Raw genomic sequence first — 14,893 nt, 5'->3', positions numbered from 1 at the left:
TTAGATCTTGGTACATTCAATGCATATAGATTAAGCATTTATTTTATTTCATTGTCTATAGTTTCTTTAAGAATAAAGTGGTTTCCCTGATTATCTAGATTAACCATGTCAGTTTTTGCTGTTGCCTTGTCTGTTTCATGATTGGGTTACCTTTTTAAAATTTACCTGAGATATGATCAATTCTGTCCTGCATTTTAACTCTGTGTAAATCTTTATATTTCAACAACATACTATTGAATTCTGCTTTCTAATCTGTCATCCACTTTTACTTAAAAGTGTCCTTCCTTGGCTTCCTGTGACATTGCAGTTTATGTGATTCTCTGTTCTGTGTGATCCTTCCATTTCCTTAATCGTAACTGTGGGTACCCCCCTGACATTCAGTTCCCAGCTCTCTACTTTTCTTTCTGTATTCACAGGCTTGGAGAACTCAGACCTTCAGTTGTCATCTGTAACAATGGTTCCCAAATTTTTATATCCAGTATATGACATTTCTGCTCATATGTTCTAATTCACTGTGTCCATAAGCTTGTTACCAACTCTTCTCCCCAGAAACCTCCCCTGTCCTTCTACCAAAAAAACCCTCTTCCCTCCCCTCTGAAAAATCTCCATTTTGTTAGCCTAGAAGTCTCAGATTTATTTGTTTGTGTTTTTTCATTTTAATTTTTTGACTCTTCCTTTCCTTTATTACTTAAATTCAATCTGGCAGCAGGCCTAGTTCATTCCTTCATCATGTGTCCTAGATTTTTCCCTTTATTCTTCATTCCCACTGTTTCTACTCTACCCATGTCACCTATGTCTAAGTTACTGCAACAACCTCCTTGTTGGTCTGTCTTCTTAAACTATAGTTTTCATCCTGCTCTCCCTCTACTCAACAGTGGTCGGTTAGACAGAGTCAAGATGGCAGAGTAGAAAGATGCACCTACTCTAGCTCTTCCCCCACAGCCTGTAAAATACTTGTAAAAAAATGACTCTAAACAAATTCTAGAGCAGCAGAAGCCACAAAACGACAGAGTGAAAGAGATTTCCAGCCCAAGGTAGCCTGGAAGGCCAACAAGGAAGGTGTATCGCACAGGGCGTGGAGCAGAGCTCAGTGCATGGAGACCAGCCCAGCATTGGGGAATAGGACCAGAACAGGCCTTGGGGGTGGAATCCCCAGCAACAGTTGCAGTTCTCAGATCCCTCAACCCACAAGTGCCAGAGAAAGCTTCAAAGGTCAGTGAGAAAGCGTTTTCACCTAGGTGAGAAGGGAGCAGGGTCCTCCCCTAGCCCTGACCCCAGGTGGCAGCATCTGCTTTTGGAGTCCTCGTCGTAAAGTCTCTGGGGGAACTGAGTCTGATATGGGTCTCAGTCCTGAGTGGTGACCCTGAGGTGAGGAAGAGTGCTGGCTGGCATGGTGGAGCTGATGGAGGCTCTGGAAAGGGAATTTTACTTGCTGATTCTGGGCAGAAAAGCTTTGGTAGGTCCCAAGCTAGAGCGCAGGCCAGGAGAGGAGTAAACTCCTCTCCCTTGATTGTGCCACCTTGGAGGAACTGAGAACTTACAGGTCCCCAGAGTATACTCCGTTTCTTGACAAAGGACTCAAAAGTCAAGTAACTGACCCAAAAAAGGGAAAAAAATAAGACTATAGAAGGTTACTTTTTTGATGAACAGGTATTTTCTTCCATCTTTTCTGAGGAGGAAGAACAATGCTTACCATCAGAAGAAGATATGAAAGTCAAGGCTTCTGCATCCAAAACCTCCAAAATAAATATGCAATGGTCTCAGGCCATGGAAGAGCTCAAAAAGGATTTTGAAAATCAAGTAAGAGAGGTGGAGGAAAAATTGGGAACAGAAATGAGAATGATGCAAGAAAATCATAAAAAGCCTGTCAATAGCTTGCTTAAAGGAGACCCAAAAAAATGCTGAAGAAAATAACACCTTTACAAATAGGCTAATTTAATTGGAAAAAGAGGTCTGAAAAGCCAGTGAGGAGAAGAATGCTTTAAAAAGCAGAATTAGCCAAATGGAAAAGGAGCTTCAAAAGCTCACTGAAGAAAATAGTTCTCTAAAAATTAGATGGAAGCTAATGGCTTTATGAAACCAAGAAATTACAAAACAAAGCCAAAAAAATGAAAAAATAGAAGATAATGTGAAATATCTCATTGGAAAAACAACTGACCTGGGAAATAGATCCAGGAGAGACAATTTAAAGATTATGAGACTACCTGAAAGCCATGATCAAAAAAAGAGCCTAGACATCATTTTTCATGAAATTATCAAGAAAAAAATGCCCTGATATTCTAGAACCAGCAGGTAAAATAAATATTGAAAGAATCCACAGATCACCGCCTGAAAGAGATCCAAAAAGAGAAACTCCTAGGAATATGTTAGCCAAATTCCAGAGTTCCCAGGTCAAGAAGAAAATACTACAAGTAGCTAGAAAGAAATAATTTGAGTGTTGTGGAGATACAATCAGGATAACACAAGATCTAGCAGCTTGTACATTAAGGGTGTGGAATATGATATTCCAGAAATCAAAGGAACTAGGATTAAAACCAAGAATCACCTATCCTGGAAAACTGAGTATAATACTTCAGGGGAGAAAATGGTCATTCAATGAGATAGAGGACTTTCAAGCATTCTTGATGAAAAGACCAGAACTGAATAGAAAATTTGACTTTCAAACACATGAATCAAGAGAAAAATGAAAAGGTAAACAGGAAAGAGAAATCATAAGGGACTTACTAAAGTTGAACTGTTTATATTTCTACATGATAAGATAATATTTGTAACTCTTGCAACTTTTCTCAGTATTTGGGTAGTTGGAGGGATTATACACACACACACACACACACACTCTCATATGCACACACAGAGAGCACAGAGTGAGTTGAATAGGAAGGGATGATATCTAAAAAAATAAAATTAAGGGGTGAGAGGAATATATTGGGAAGAGAAAGGGAGAAATGGAATGGGGTGAATTATCTCATAAAAGAGGCAAGGAAAAGCTTTTTCAATGGAGGGGAAAAGCGGGGAGGTGAGGGGGAAAATGTGAAGCTTGCTCTCATCACATTTGTCTTAAGGAAGGAATAACATGCATACTTAGTTTGGTATGAAAATCTATCTTACACTACAGGAAAGTAGGGGAGAAGGGGATAAGTGGGTTGGGGGGAATGATGGAAGGGAGGGCAAATGGGAAGAGGGAGCAATTAGAAGTAAACACTTTTGGGGAGGGACAAAGGCAAAAGAGAGAGCAGTCAGAGCTGGGAAGGATGCAGGCAAACAGGCAGCTGGCTAATGTGAATGATTTTGTGATTATGCTCTTGTTTAAGGGGGCTTGCTTGTGATTTGTTTAATGGAGCTGGTTTGTGGAAAGCCTAAAAGGGGGGAGGGCTTGAGCATGATGTTTCTCTGCATTATTACTGTGTATAGATTTTTGTTGCTACTATGGATTTGGGTCTGAAGAAATGTGTTGGTTCTGCCTTCCAAAAAAAAAAACTGAAACAATGGTCGGTTACCTACTGTATTTGTACTCCATGTCCAGCATCCAAGTACTTCCATAATTTGGCCGTATCCTGCCTATTTAACTACTTTCCCACTGTCGTTTATTTCTGGGCCCTAGCCAGAACAGTCTTGTTGCCCATGCACACCTCATGATAATTGTTTCCTCTTTGCTTTTGCTCATATTGCTTCCTTACCTCATATTGCTCTTCCCTGTTTCCTCTACCTATTCAAGCCTATCCATCCTTCAAAGCTCAGTTCAGTACCACCTCTTCCTTAAAACCAGTCCTGACCACTGCAACTCACATTGGTCTCTCCTTTTGAATTCCTTTTGCACTTACAGTCTGTATCATACAGTTTTAGCATCTTGATTGTCCTTCAATTAATTCATTTGTCATGTTTCTTCAGAGTGTAAATTCCCAGGGAGATCCTCTACAGCTGCTACACATGTAGGTGCTGATTGCCCTTTCAATTTCTTCTGTGCTCTGGTTGTGGCCTCAGCAAAAAGACAAGCATCTGCTCAGATCACCTTGAATTTGTTGCCTCAAGACCTTTCACTGTCTATCCTGAGTGTATTATGAGCTTTCCCCTCCTGAATATTTATCTTGCTTTCTCTCCAACCATTTAGTAATAATCTTCTGGTAGGTAGACAGGGATTGTCATTTCAGAATAAAACTCTGTTCAGCACATGATACTCATTACCTTCAATACCTGTTAATGGCATGTTAGATGACCTTTGGTGAGCTCAGCCTCTGACAGCGTGGCCATGGCCCTGAAAAGATTGTCTGTGGTCTGGGATTATTTATTCTGAATACTGACAATGATAACTATAAGGTCCTTACAAGTTTATAATTTTTAGACTCTTAGAATGTCAGAGCTGAAAGGAAATGAAAAAAATCATTTGGTCCAATCCCCTAATTTTCTTTTCAGATGAAAGTGAAGCCAAAGAAAGTTGAAATGACCTATCTAAGGTCACACAGATAGCTAATATCAGAATGGCTACTGTTGAAAACAAAATTTCCTGGCTTCAGGACCAATGCACTTTCTACTACTTGAATGCAGATTTGAGGTGGTAGAATTTTGATTAGTTTTGCATATGGATTTTAGCTGTAATTTTTTATGTATAGCTAAGGTGTAGGTTTGATTGGGGAGGGCCGTCAGTTGCTGCCATTCATATTTCAAGGACATATTTCATGGACTGGTTATGTGTAGTCCCTTTGCTGTTGTTTTAATTTTACAGTCCTTGGGCTTCTGACTAGGGTGAAATTAGAGAGAAGAGTTGATTAGGAGGTCGACTGGAACGAGAGTGTTGTCATTCAGGTACCTCTCTAAACCTAGAACTCTGCTTAGAACTTCATTGGGTTATTCATTCATAGAAAAGTCAATCTGATTAGGGAGCTCCTGATCTAATGGGGGGATGCCCTCTAGGAACTCCTAACTGGAAAGAGAAGGCATAAGGATTGTCTGTATATAATTGTTAGGATGTAAATATGTTGGGGAAAAGTTAGATCAGATGTTTTTCTGTCAGGCACAGTTTGTATAGATATTGAGTTCACATAGGACCTGCATTCAAAAGGTAAGACTTAGACTCCGTAAATCAACCTGTTAATTCTTAGTTACTAAAGTCATTGGCTGACTCTTGCATGTGCAGTCACATTACTGTACAGTTGGAATTCTGGCTGAGTCTTGTGATATTTCTTAGGGAGGTGAGGAGAGCAATATGCCTTCACAGAAGTTCCATCGCCAAGGCCATTGATTCCCAAGCCTGAAGACTTTGTTTTCTCTCGGGGTTTGTGACTTGTCCAGTTTAGTAAATTATTAAAAATAGCCATGTATTTTAAAAATTCTTTTTGTTTTTCAAGTAATGAGGTTTTAAAAATAGTCTGTCCCTTTGACTCTCCTTACTTCTCATTGAGCAAAATAAAGACAAACAAACAAACAATTTATGATTACATAGTCTGGCAAAACAAATTTCCATATTAAACCTTTCTGAAAAAATGTATGTCTTTTTTTTGCATTTTCAGTTCACTATTTCTCAGGTAAGTGGAGCACATCATCTTCATTCTTTTGTACTTATGCGTTATCGTTGTGCTGATCAGAATTCTAAAGTCTTTCAAAGCTATTCTCTGTAATGTTACGTGGTTGCTTTAGTCTTCATTTCTCTAATTATCAATGATGTAGAGCATTTTTCAATCCCTTATGAGTGTCAATAGATTGGATTTCTTCTTTTGAAAACTACCCACTGTATTGCTGAGAATAGCTCAGTCATTCAAAATTCTTCATTGTACGACATTGTTATTACTGTGTATAATGTTCTACTAGTTCTGCTCATTTCGATTTTCATCAGTTCATGTAAATCTTTCCAAGTTTTTTTGAAATCATCCTGCTTATCATTTCTTATAGTACATTAAAATTCCATCACAATCATATGCCACTGTTTGTTTAGCCATTCTCCATTCTCCAGGGCATCCCTTCAATTTCCAATTTTTAGCCACCACAGAAAGAGGTGCTATAAATATTTTTGTACAAATAGGTCCTTTTACCCTTTTTTTTTTTTTTTTTTTTTTGGATTTCTTTAGGATATAGACCTAACCAGTGGTATTGTCAGATCCTAGGGTATGTACAGTTTTATAACCCTTTGAGCATAGTTCCAAATTGGCCTCCAGAATGGTTAGGATCAATTCACAACTCCATTAACAGTGCATTAATGTCCCAGTTTTCCTACATCCCCTCCAAAATCCATCAGTTACTTTTTTTGGTTATATTAACCAATCTGTATTTCTAGATTTTTAATAGAAATAAGTATTCAGTTTTATCAAGCCCTTTTAACATCTATTGATATGAGATGATTTTTATTATTTATACTATTATTATGTATCTATGTACTATCAATAGTACTATCAAACTTATTATATTTCCTCATATTGCAACATTACTACATTTCTTATATAAGCTCAACTTTGCCATAATGTATGATCTTTCTAATATGTTATTGTAGTCTACTTGATAATATTTTATTTAAAATGTTTGCATCAGTGTTCATTAGGGATGCTGATCTGTAGTTTTCTTTGCATTGTTTCTCTCTGGTTTAAGTATCATGACCGTTTTTGTATCATAAAGATTGGAAGAGTGACTTCTTTTCATATTATTGCACACAGCTTGTGTAGTATTAGAAGTAATTGTACTTTGAGTGTTTGATGAAGTTCACTTGTGAATGCATTTGTCCTAGAGTTTTTTCCTTTGGGAGTTCATTTGTTACTTAATTTCTTTTTCTGTTAATGAGTTATTTAAATAGTTATTTAAGCAGACCTTCTTGGTTGACTCTCAAACTATAATGGTTTGTTTTCTTTCAGGGGCCTATGACTTGTCCTACTTTGTAAATTATTAAAAGTAGCCAAATGTAAATGTGTTTTTCAAATAAAGAAATTTTCTTTTTTTATCACATACTTGGATATGCTGAGGTACCTAGAGTTTTAATTTCATAGCCCAAAATCTGTTTGTGAGCCTCTCTTGCCCTTAAGCACATGTAACTGAGAGAAATAAAAAGAATGAAATTTGGTCATGTAAATTCAGTGAACTTTTTTAAGGGAAAATTATCACAGTTGTGACTTTGGGATTTGAGGAAGAAGAGTATAGGAAGCTTTTTATGATTGTATTATCATGAGAAAGAATAAAGGGAGAAGTCAAGATAGTGCTACTTTCTAATGCTACTAATCATTTCTGTTTTAGATATTAGGAAAATAATGTAACTTAGTGGAAAGACTCTCAACTGGGAATTAGGAAACCTGAGTTCTAACCTGAGCTTTGCTACTAACTAGCTGTATAAGAAGTGAATTACTGTATCTCATGACTTCCCCGCAATTTCATACTTCTTGACATCTCTTCAGCCTTTGATACACTTTCACCATCCTCTCCAGGTTTTTGAGGCATTGCTCTCTCTTGGTTCTCCTCCTATTTGTCTGACTTGTTTCTTTTCATTTTGTATGTGTGTGTGTGTGTGTGTGTGTGTGTGTGTGTGTGTGTGTGTGTGTGTGTGTGTGTATGTTCTAGATCTTCATCCTAATCATGCCCACTAACTTTTGCGTGTTCCCAGAAGCACTGTCCTAGACCTTCTTCTCTTCATCCTCTCTACCAGGGGTTTCTTAAACTTGGGTCTGTGGTCTTGTTTTTAACTGTATTTCAATATAATTGAGGTTTTGTTTTTGGGAGGGAATCCTATATATTTTATTTTATGCATTTAAAAACTATTCTGAGAAGGAAGGAAACAGTTTTTCATTTAAATACCTACTATGTGCCAAGAGATGTGGCAAGCTTTTACAAATACTGTATCCTTATAAGAACCTTGGGAATCAGGGGCTATTATTAATCCCCATTTCACACTTGAGGAAACTGAGACCAAGAGAGGTTAAATGACTTGCCCAGAGTCATACTGCTTAGTAAGTGTCTAAAATTTGCCCTCACATTTGCCAGGCTGAGTGATCTCTCTACAGTGGGACCTAGTTGTGCATCCATAGGCTTCACAACACTGTCGAATACAAAATGAGGAATACCCCTTGCCTAATATCATCTCAGTGATCTCATCATGTCCCTTGGGTTCTGCTGCTTGATTGTTGTCCTTTGTTCTTGAAGAGGACCAAAATGACATCACTATGCTAAAGTCAAGTTTCACTGTGTCCTACTGTGGCTCAGACCAATATGAGCATAGAATGCTGTACCACAGGTCGGGCACAAACAGTCCATGTGAACATTTGGGGTGGATACTCCAAATTTGCGCATCCTCCATTTCCTTTGAGCTGTTTCAATTCTGCTTTGCTCCTAGAGCACAGCACCTTCCCTGATGTGGGCATGCCATGCTGAACAGTCCTGTGCCAGTGTCTCCCATGTCACTCAATCAATTCCAGAGTTCTTAAGAGAGACCTTGAGAGTGTCCTTGTATCACTTCTTCTGACCATCATGTGATCACCTGCCCCACATGAGTTCTCCATAAAATAGTCTTTTGTGTAATATAGGAGACACTGGCACAGGACCACTCAGCATGGCACTATCAGCTTACTTACTGATTCCTGCCCTGCCTTAATGCACTTTTGTAATTAATAGAATTGATATATTTCTGTACAGTAGACAGAATATATAACAGAAATTGACCAACATGGATTGGTAAGTTACATCTGTTTAGTGGTTTCTAGAGCTCTATGAGGAAAGCAGAATTGAGATAGTACAAAGGAAACACAGGATATGCAAATTTAGAGTAACCACCCCAAATATTCACATGGACTACCTGTGCCCAACCTGTGGTAGAGCACTCCTAGCTTGTATTGGTCTGATCAGCCAGTGAGATACACTGAAACTTCACTTTATCATGGTGATGTCATTTTGCTCCTCTTTGAGAACGAAGAACAATAACCAACCAACCAATTTAAAAAAATTTTTGTTGAAAGATTTTTTTCATCTATCCAGTCTTTAAAGCCCAGTTCTAATAATGCTGCCTTTTCTCTGAAGCCTTGCCTGCTATCCCAATATCTCTCCCTACCCACTGCTTCTTCAGACTTCACATAGCATTTTGTCATTTCTTTCTCTTTTGTTTATATCTTACTGTTTATTATAGTTGGCTAAGTGTCTTGTCTTCATATTCTATGAGAGCAAGTACTTGAGCTTAAATGAAGTTGTATGGTTCTTCTTCTGGATACAGTGTTTTGCTCACAATAGGCAATTAACAAATGAGTATTGAATTGAATTAGCTGCCAAGGTTCTATTTGAAAATGCCTTTCCCCAACTCTTCAATCTCCGTCTTCCCTTTCACAGCCAAACTCCTAGAAAAAGCTATCTATATTTGGTGCCTCAGCTTCGCGGCTTTTTGCAATCTTTCTTCTGTCCCCAACACTTAACACAAATCACTCTGCCCAATATCATGGATGATCTATTTATTGATAAATTCACTTTTCTTAGCCTTTGTTTTGTCTGTCTTTATGTCTGAAGAGTTTGACATGGTTGACTCTGCTTTCCCTTTGGATAGTCTCTCCTTCCTTTCTGTGACCCCTATTCTTTCCTGATTCTCCTCTTACCTGTCTGACCTCTTCATATCAGACTGTCTGTATCCTTGTTTATGGGTATCCTGCAGATTTTTCATCCTGGCCCTTGGTGATCTCATCAACTCCCTGCACTCTCCCTTGATAATGACATCAACTCTCATTGTTTGAATCATCTTGATGCAGATGATTCCTGAATCTAGAATCAGCAGCTCCAAACCCTCTTCTCCCCTCCAACTATCTGTGGGATATTTTTATCTGGATTTCCCATGGTCACCTCAAATTCAGTATGTCTCACTTTCATGTATCTCAGTGCATAGCATGTGGTTTGCACTTAATAAGTGCTTGTCTGTTGGTTGAATTACAGTTTATTCAGTATGAATCTGCTGAAAAAGGAGTGCTTATTTCCTTCCTATTTTTATACTTTCAGGCTTCAAGATTAGAGAAATAGTATTTGCATCTCTCCCATAAAGAATGTATCCATCTGCTACCCTCAGGGTATGGCTAGTCTAACATGTGAGGCAAAACACACATGGAATTCTTATAAATATTTATCACAAAATTGAGAAGTGTTTGAAAAGAAAAGGTGCCTGGAAGCTTAATGAATCTTTTGTCTTGCCCTGATAAGTTTTCTTGGTGGAGGCCATCTAACAGGAAGATTTTAGGTAGAGCCCAGCTACAGTGGAGAAAGTAGTCATTCCATACCGCCCCCCCCCCCCAAGAATTTAGAATGTTGGTTTTTCCATTTAAATTTGGATTGTATATTTATCTCCATCTGCTAATTCTAGTGACCAGACTGGGAACTGAGATTTATGATTAACCTGTTTCTTTTAACCTCCAGGTAGTCCTGCCAGTGTGTCTGTCCTCCATCCAGATCTCCCCTCTCATCAAGAAAATTTCTGAACATAAGGATTTCAAGAAGCTTCTCAGGACTCGGAATAATGTTTTGGTGCTTTATTCCAAATCTGGTAAGTACTCTTGATTCTTGCCTTCAAAAGCAACAAAAATAAAAGTAGAGGGAGGGAAGAAGGGAGTGGTGGGGTGAGAAAGAGAGAGAAACAATGTGTGTGTGTGTGTGTGTGTGTGTGTGTGTGTGTGTGTGTGTGTGTGTGTGTGTGTGTATGAGAGAGAGAGAGAGAGAGAGAGAGAGAGAGAGAATGATGATATATTTATGGCTTTTGGTGGGGAAGGTGGGGAGAAGAGGAGGGAACTGAAGAATCACCCAGGAAAAGTGACCTTACTCCGAGGCTTATTTACTTTCATCTTTTTTCTGTGAGCTGCAGAGAAGGTGCTAACCTGATTTTGTACAGGGAGCTTCCTTACCTGGGAGATTTCTATACTAAGGAATTCACAGGTCTAGTCCCTATTTCTAGCCCTGTTTTATCAGTTGCTTTGGAATAGTTAAGATGTGCAGGGTTTTGTTTTTTTGGGGGGAGGGGGCAGGGTTTGTGGGTTATTTTTTTCCTGTCACTTAAGAGAATCTCTTCAGATAGTTCACTGGGGCAAGACACCGTCTCTGTTCTTAGGAAATTCCTAGTTTGATAGAGGAGCTGGGAGATATGCACAAGAAAAAATAAACAAATGTAAATTCTTATAGTAGACCTTGTGAAGTGGGAACTGTAGTTTTCTTGTTAGACTGGGAGACACTGGAAGATAGGGACCATGATTTCTTTCCTCTTGGCTGTGTCTACATTGCCTAGTACATGGCTCTGTTCACAGGATGTGTTTAGGCAGCACCAGTGATTCATTGACTCTGCCCTGCCAGTAGCCTACTGATCTGAGAACTGGATTTGGCCAACTCCAGCCCTGCCTGCCCTCAGTCTGCCCCACTTTGAAGCTGGAGCATGTGGCTGAATTTAGAATCCACTAAGAGCTTGGCAGATTTATTGAGGGTAGATAGCCATGACTAAGACCTTTCTTCTGACCTCCAGGCTAACAAGCAGAATAACTGATGGAGAGAGTTTTGCTTAGCTTTTGGCAGTGACTTCAGTGAAGGGTAAATGTCTGACTTGGTTGATGTGGTTCCAGGAGACTTGTGTCTTTCCATTTCCAAAGGATGCCAAGTCTTCAGTATGCCAGGAGAGACAGCAAATGACTGGTCAAGTTCTGGGCACAGTTCTCACCAGTGACTCCTCTTTGGGTCATTAGGACTCGGCTCTGATGGATGTTTTGGACGTGTGTCCCTCTTGAAGCTCAGATCATCTCTGGCCTATAGCCATGCTCATTGGCACTTAGTGAATTTCCACTTTAGAGTACTTGGCTGTGTTTGCTGGCCCAATTATGCTGAGTGCCTAGGATGTGACTAGCTTCTCTTTGCCACCAAAAGGTGGAGAAACTGAGGTTAGCAGGGAGCCAAGTTCAGATGGGGTCCATAGAGGGTTCCAGAGCAGAGTTTCTTAAACTCTTCGTGTCATGGACCCCTTTGCAGAATAACATTTTTAAAGAGTACAATAAATTCATAGGATTACAAAAGGAACCACTTGTATTGCAATACACCTATCAGCATATTTAAAAACCAAGCTGACCAAGTTAAGAACTCTAGAAACCACTAGGCAGACATAACCTACCAATCTATATTGGTCAATCTCTGTTATATATTCTGTCTACTGTACAGAAATATATCAATTCATTAATTACAAAAGTGCATTATGACAGGTCAGGAATCAGTAATTGGGCTGATGTGTTGGACAGTCCGAAGAGGGGAAGTGTTTCTTAAGGATTTTCAGACTTGACGTCTTAGTTTGAGGTAGAAGCTAATGGACTTCTTCCCTATATTGTCTCTTTCTGGGAGAGTGGAGTTGCTTTTACCCATTACCTCCCAGTTACTGCAGTGGGATATGATTATTTACCTTCCCTTTCTGTCTGCCCAGATTAAAAGACTTCATTTTTAGCTTTTTTTTTAATTGTGTTTCATTACTATGGAGCCTATGTGGAGGGTGATATTTGTGACCTTCAAAGTGATTTCTAAGCAGTACAATAACTGATTTTTTCATTGCCTTTAAAAAAAAAAGCCACTTTTAAGTCAGTTTACTAATGTAGGCCTAGCTTCTGCTGGGCTGAAGTGTGGGGTTTGGGAACAGTGCTGCAGAGAGGGAGAGAGAGTTCTTTTGCTTTCTTATTGCTTTGTATTTATATTTTTGCTTCCTTTTGTGTTTCCCCAGAACACAAATTGAGCGTTGACTTTTTGTCACATTTAGTCTGATTCAGTTCTTTCCTCCTTTCTCCTATTTCTAGAACCTGTCTAGTAGGGTTTGGGGACAGAGTCAGAATGGTGAGAGTTTCCCTTAGACCAGGGGTTCTTAACCTGGGCCCTGTGAACACGTTTTCAAAAAAATTTTTGATAACCCTATTTAAATATAATTGGCTTCCTTAATAATCATTTATATTGTATTTTATGCATTTGAAAACATGATTCTGAGAAGGGAATCCATAGGCTTCACCAGGCTGCCCAAGGCATCTGAATGCACAAAAAAGGTGATGAGGCCTTTCATTAGGAGCTCCATGCATGCTTACTGCCAGCAGAGCTCAGGACTTGTCAGAGCTGCTTTCAATGGATGCTTTTTGTTGGTTCCATGAAAGTCACAGTATGCCTTCTGATTTACAGCTAAGCCTCAATTATCCACTTTAATGGAAGGGAATAGTAGTACAGATAATTTAAAAATTTTTCATTTTCATTTCACTTTGGCTTTGGAATGTGTCATATGACTTTCTGGAAGTCAACAGACATTTGTTTTGGCTGATGTTAAAATAAGTATTCAATGTGACCCCATAGTGAGTTCATTGTCAAGGATTAAATATTTGTTATTCTGAAAGTGGGTAACAGAGTTGGCGGAGTTACAATCTTGGCGATAGGGCCAGTTTCCTCCTCTTCTTCCTCTCCTCATTTCCCCTCTCATTCCCTCTATAGCCCACTGTATAGGTGGGATTGGCTCCTTATCAGTGTAGGAATAAATTAGAAAAAATCATTTGTTGATAATCTCTAAAGTTACCTCTAGCTACAGATCCTGTGATCTTAAGCTGGCAAGGCTTCCTGCAAAAGGTGGGTCTTTAACTGTGGTTTAAAATAGATGTCCATAACCCATGTGTACAAGAATATGTGTGGCATCTCTTTTTGTGGTGGCCAAGAACTGGAAATCGAGGGGACACCGATTAATTGGGGAATGGCTGAACAAGTTGTGGTGTATGACTGTAATGGAATGCTATTGTGCTATAAGAAATAATGAGGTGGACTTCAGAAAATCTGCAAAGACTTACATGAACTGATGCTGAGTGAAATGAGCAGAACCAGGAGAACTTTGTACACAGTAACAGCCACTGTGTGCAAGTACTGATTTTAATAGACTTAGCCCCTCTCAGCAATGCAAAGATCTAAAATAGCTCCAAAAGACTCAAGACCATCTACATATGGAAAAAGAAATATGGAGCCTGAATACAGATCAAAGCAGACTATGTTCTTTTTGTTTTGTTTTGTTCTTTCTTTCCCATTTGTGAAAATATGTTTAATAGGAATGTATGTGTAAAGCCTATGTCAGATTGCATGCTGTCTTGGGAAGGGAGGAGGAGAAAACTTAAAACTTATGGAAGTGAATGTTGAAAACTAAAAATAAATAAATTTATTTTAAAAAATAAAATAGGTGTCCATACATCTGATAGGTAGAAGACCTGAAGCATATAGCTCAAATTTAATACCTGCCCATTCAGAGGCAGAGGTTATGGGCCTTGTCTGTCATATATGAAAATTCCAAGTTATGAAGAAACATGTTTTTGAAATGATACTTTCCTCTTTGCCCTGGGCAGGTGGTGCTGATCTTGATTTCTGTTAGTGCCCACTTTGCTGTATGGAAGAAGGTGGCACGGATGGCTGTGGAGCGCCTGTGTTCATTTCATTGTTGTTTTTTTCTAGCTGCTGCAGCCGAAAACCACCTCAGGTTGTTGTCTAACGTGGCCAAGGCAGTGAAAGGACAAGGCACCATCTCCTGGGTAGACTGTGGGTATGTGCCAAAGGCTTGGGGTCATGTGTGTTTGGGTATGTCGGTAGGGTGGGGCAGTTGCTGCTTGTTTGGAACTTTAGGAAGGAGAGAAGTGTATTTTATTACTATCTGACTTGAAGCTACAGAAAACACTGAAGGAGGCTTCCTCAGTTGTACTCCTTGCTCACCTCCACGGAGAAGGGCAGAGGATAGACTGCCTCTGTGCTTAACAGTAACCTCTTGGTTTCCATACAGCCATTACTTTTCCAAGCATCATGTTGTGTTATCTTTTATCTTTACATCAACCCTGAGAAGTAGGTAAGGAAGGGATTTTCACCTTATTTTGCAGAAAGGATGTCTGAAGCCCTGAGAAGCTAAGTGGTTAGTGAGATAATAAATGCTTACTGATTTAATTTG

The 14,893-nt window shown here is 39.1% G+C and overlaps 1 protein-coding gene across 1 annotated transcript in view; it reads left to right on the top strand.

The window, feature by feature from the left end:
• PDIA5 (protein disulfide isomerase family A member 5) overlaps window positions 1-14,893 on the top strand; it is a 188,141-nt gene that overhangs the window by 31,334 nt on the left and 141,914 nt on the right. Inside the window, exons 2-3 of the mRNA XM_072613786.1 lie at window positions 10,348-10,474; window positions 14,410-14,497. Of these exons, the coding sequence (XP_072469887.1) occupies window positions 10,348-10,474; window positions 14,410-14,497 (215 nt within the window). The remainder of the gene's footprint in view (window positions 1-10,347; window positions 10,475-14,409; window positions 14,498-14,893) is intronic.

This window comes from Notamacropus eugenii, chromosome 5, assembly GCF_028372415.1.
Source record: "Notamacropus eugenii isolate mMacEug1 chromosome 5, mMacEug1.pri_v2, whole genome shotgun sequence".
Taxonomy (NCBI): domain Eukaryota; kingdom Metazoa; phylum Chordata; class Mammalia; order Diprotodontia; family Macropodidae; genus Notamacropus; species Notamacropus eugenii.
This window is presented reverse-complemented; position numbering and strand designations above follow the sequence as displayed.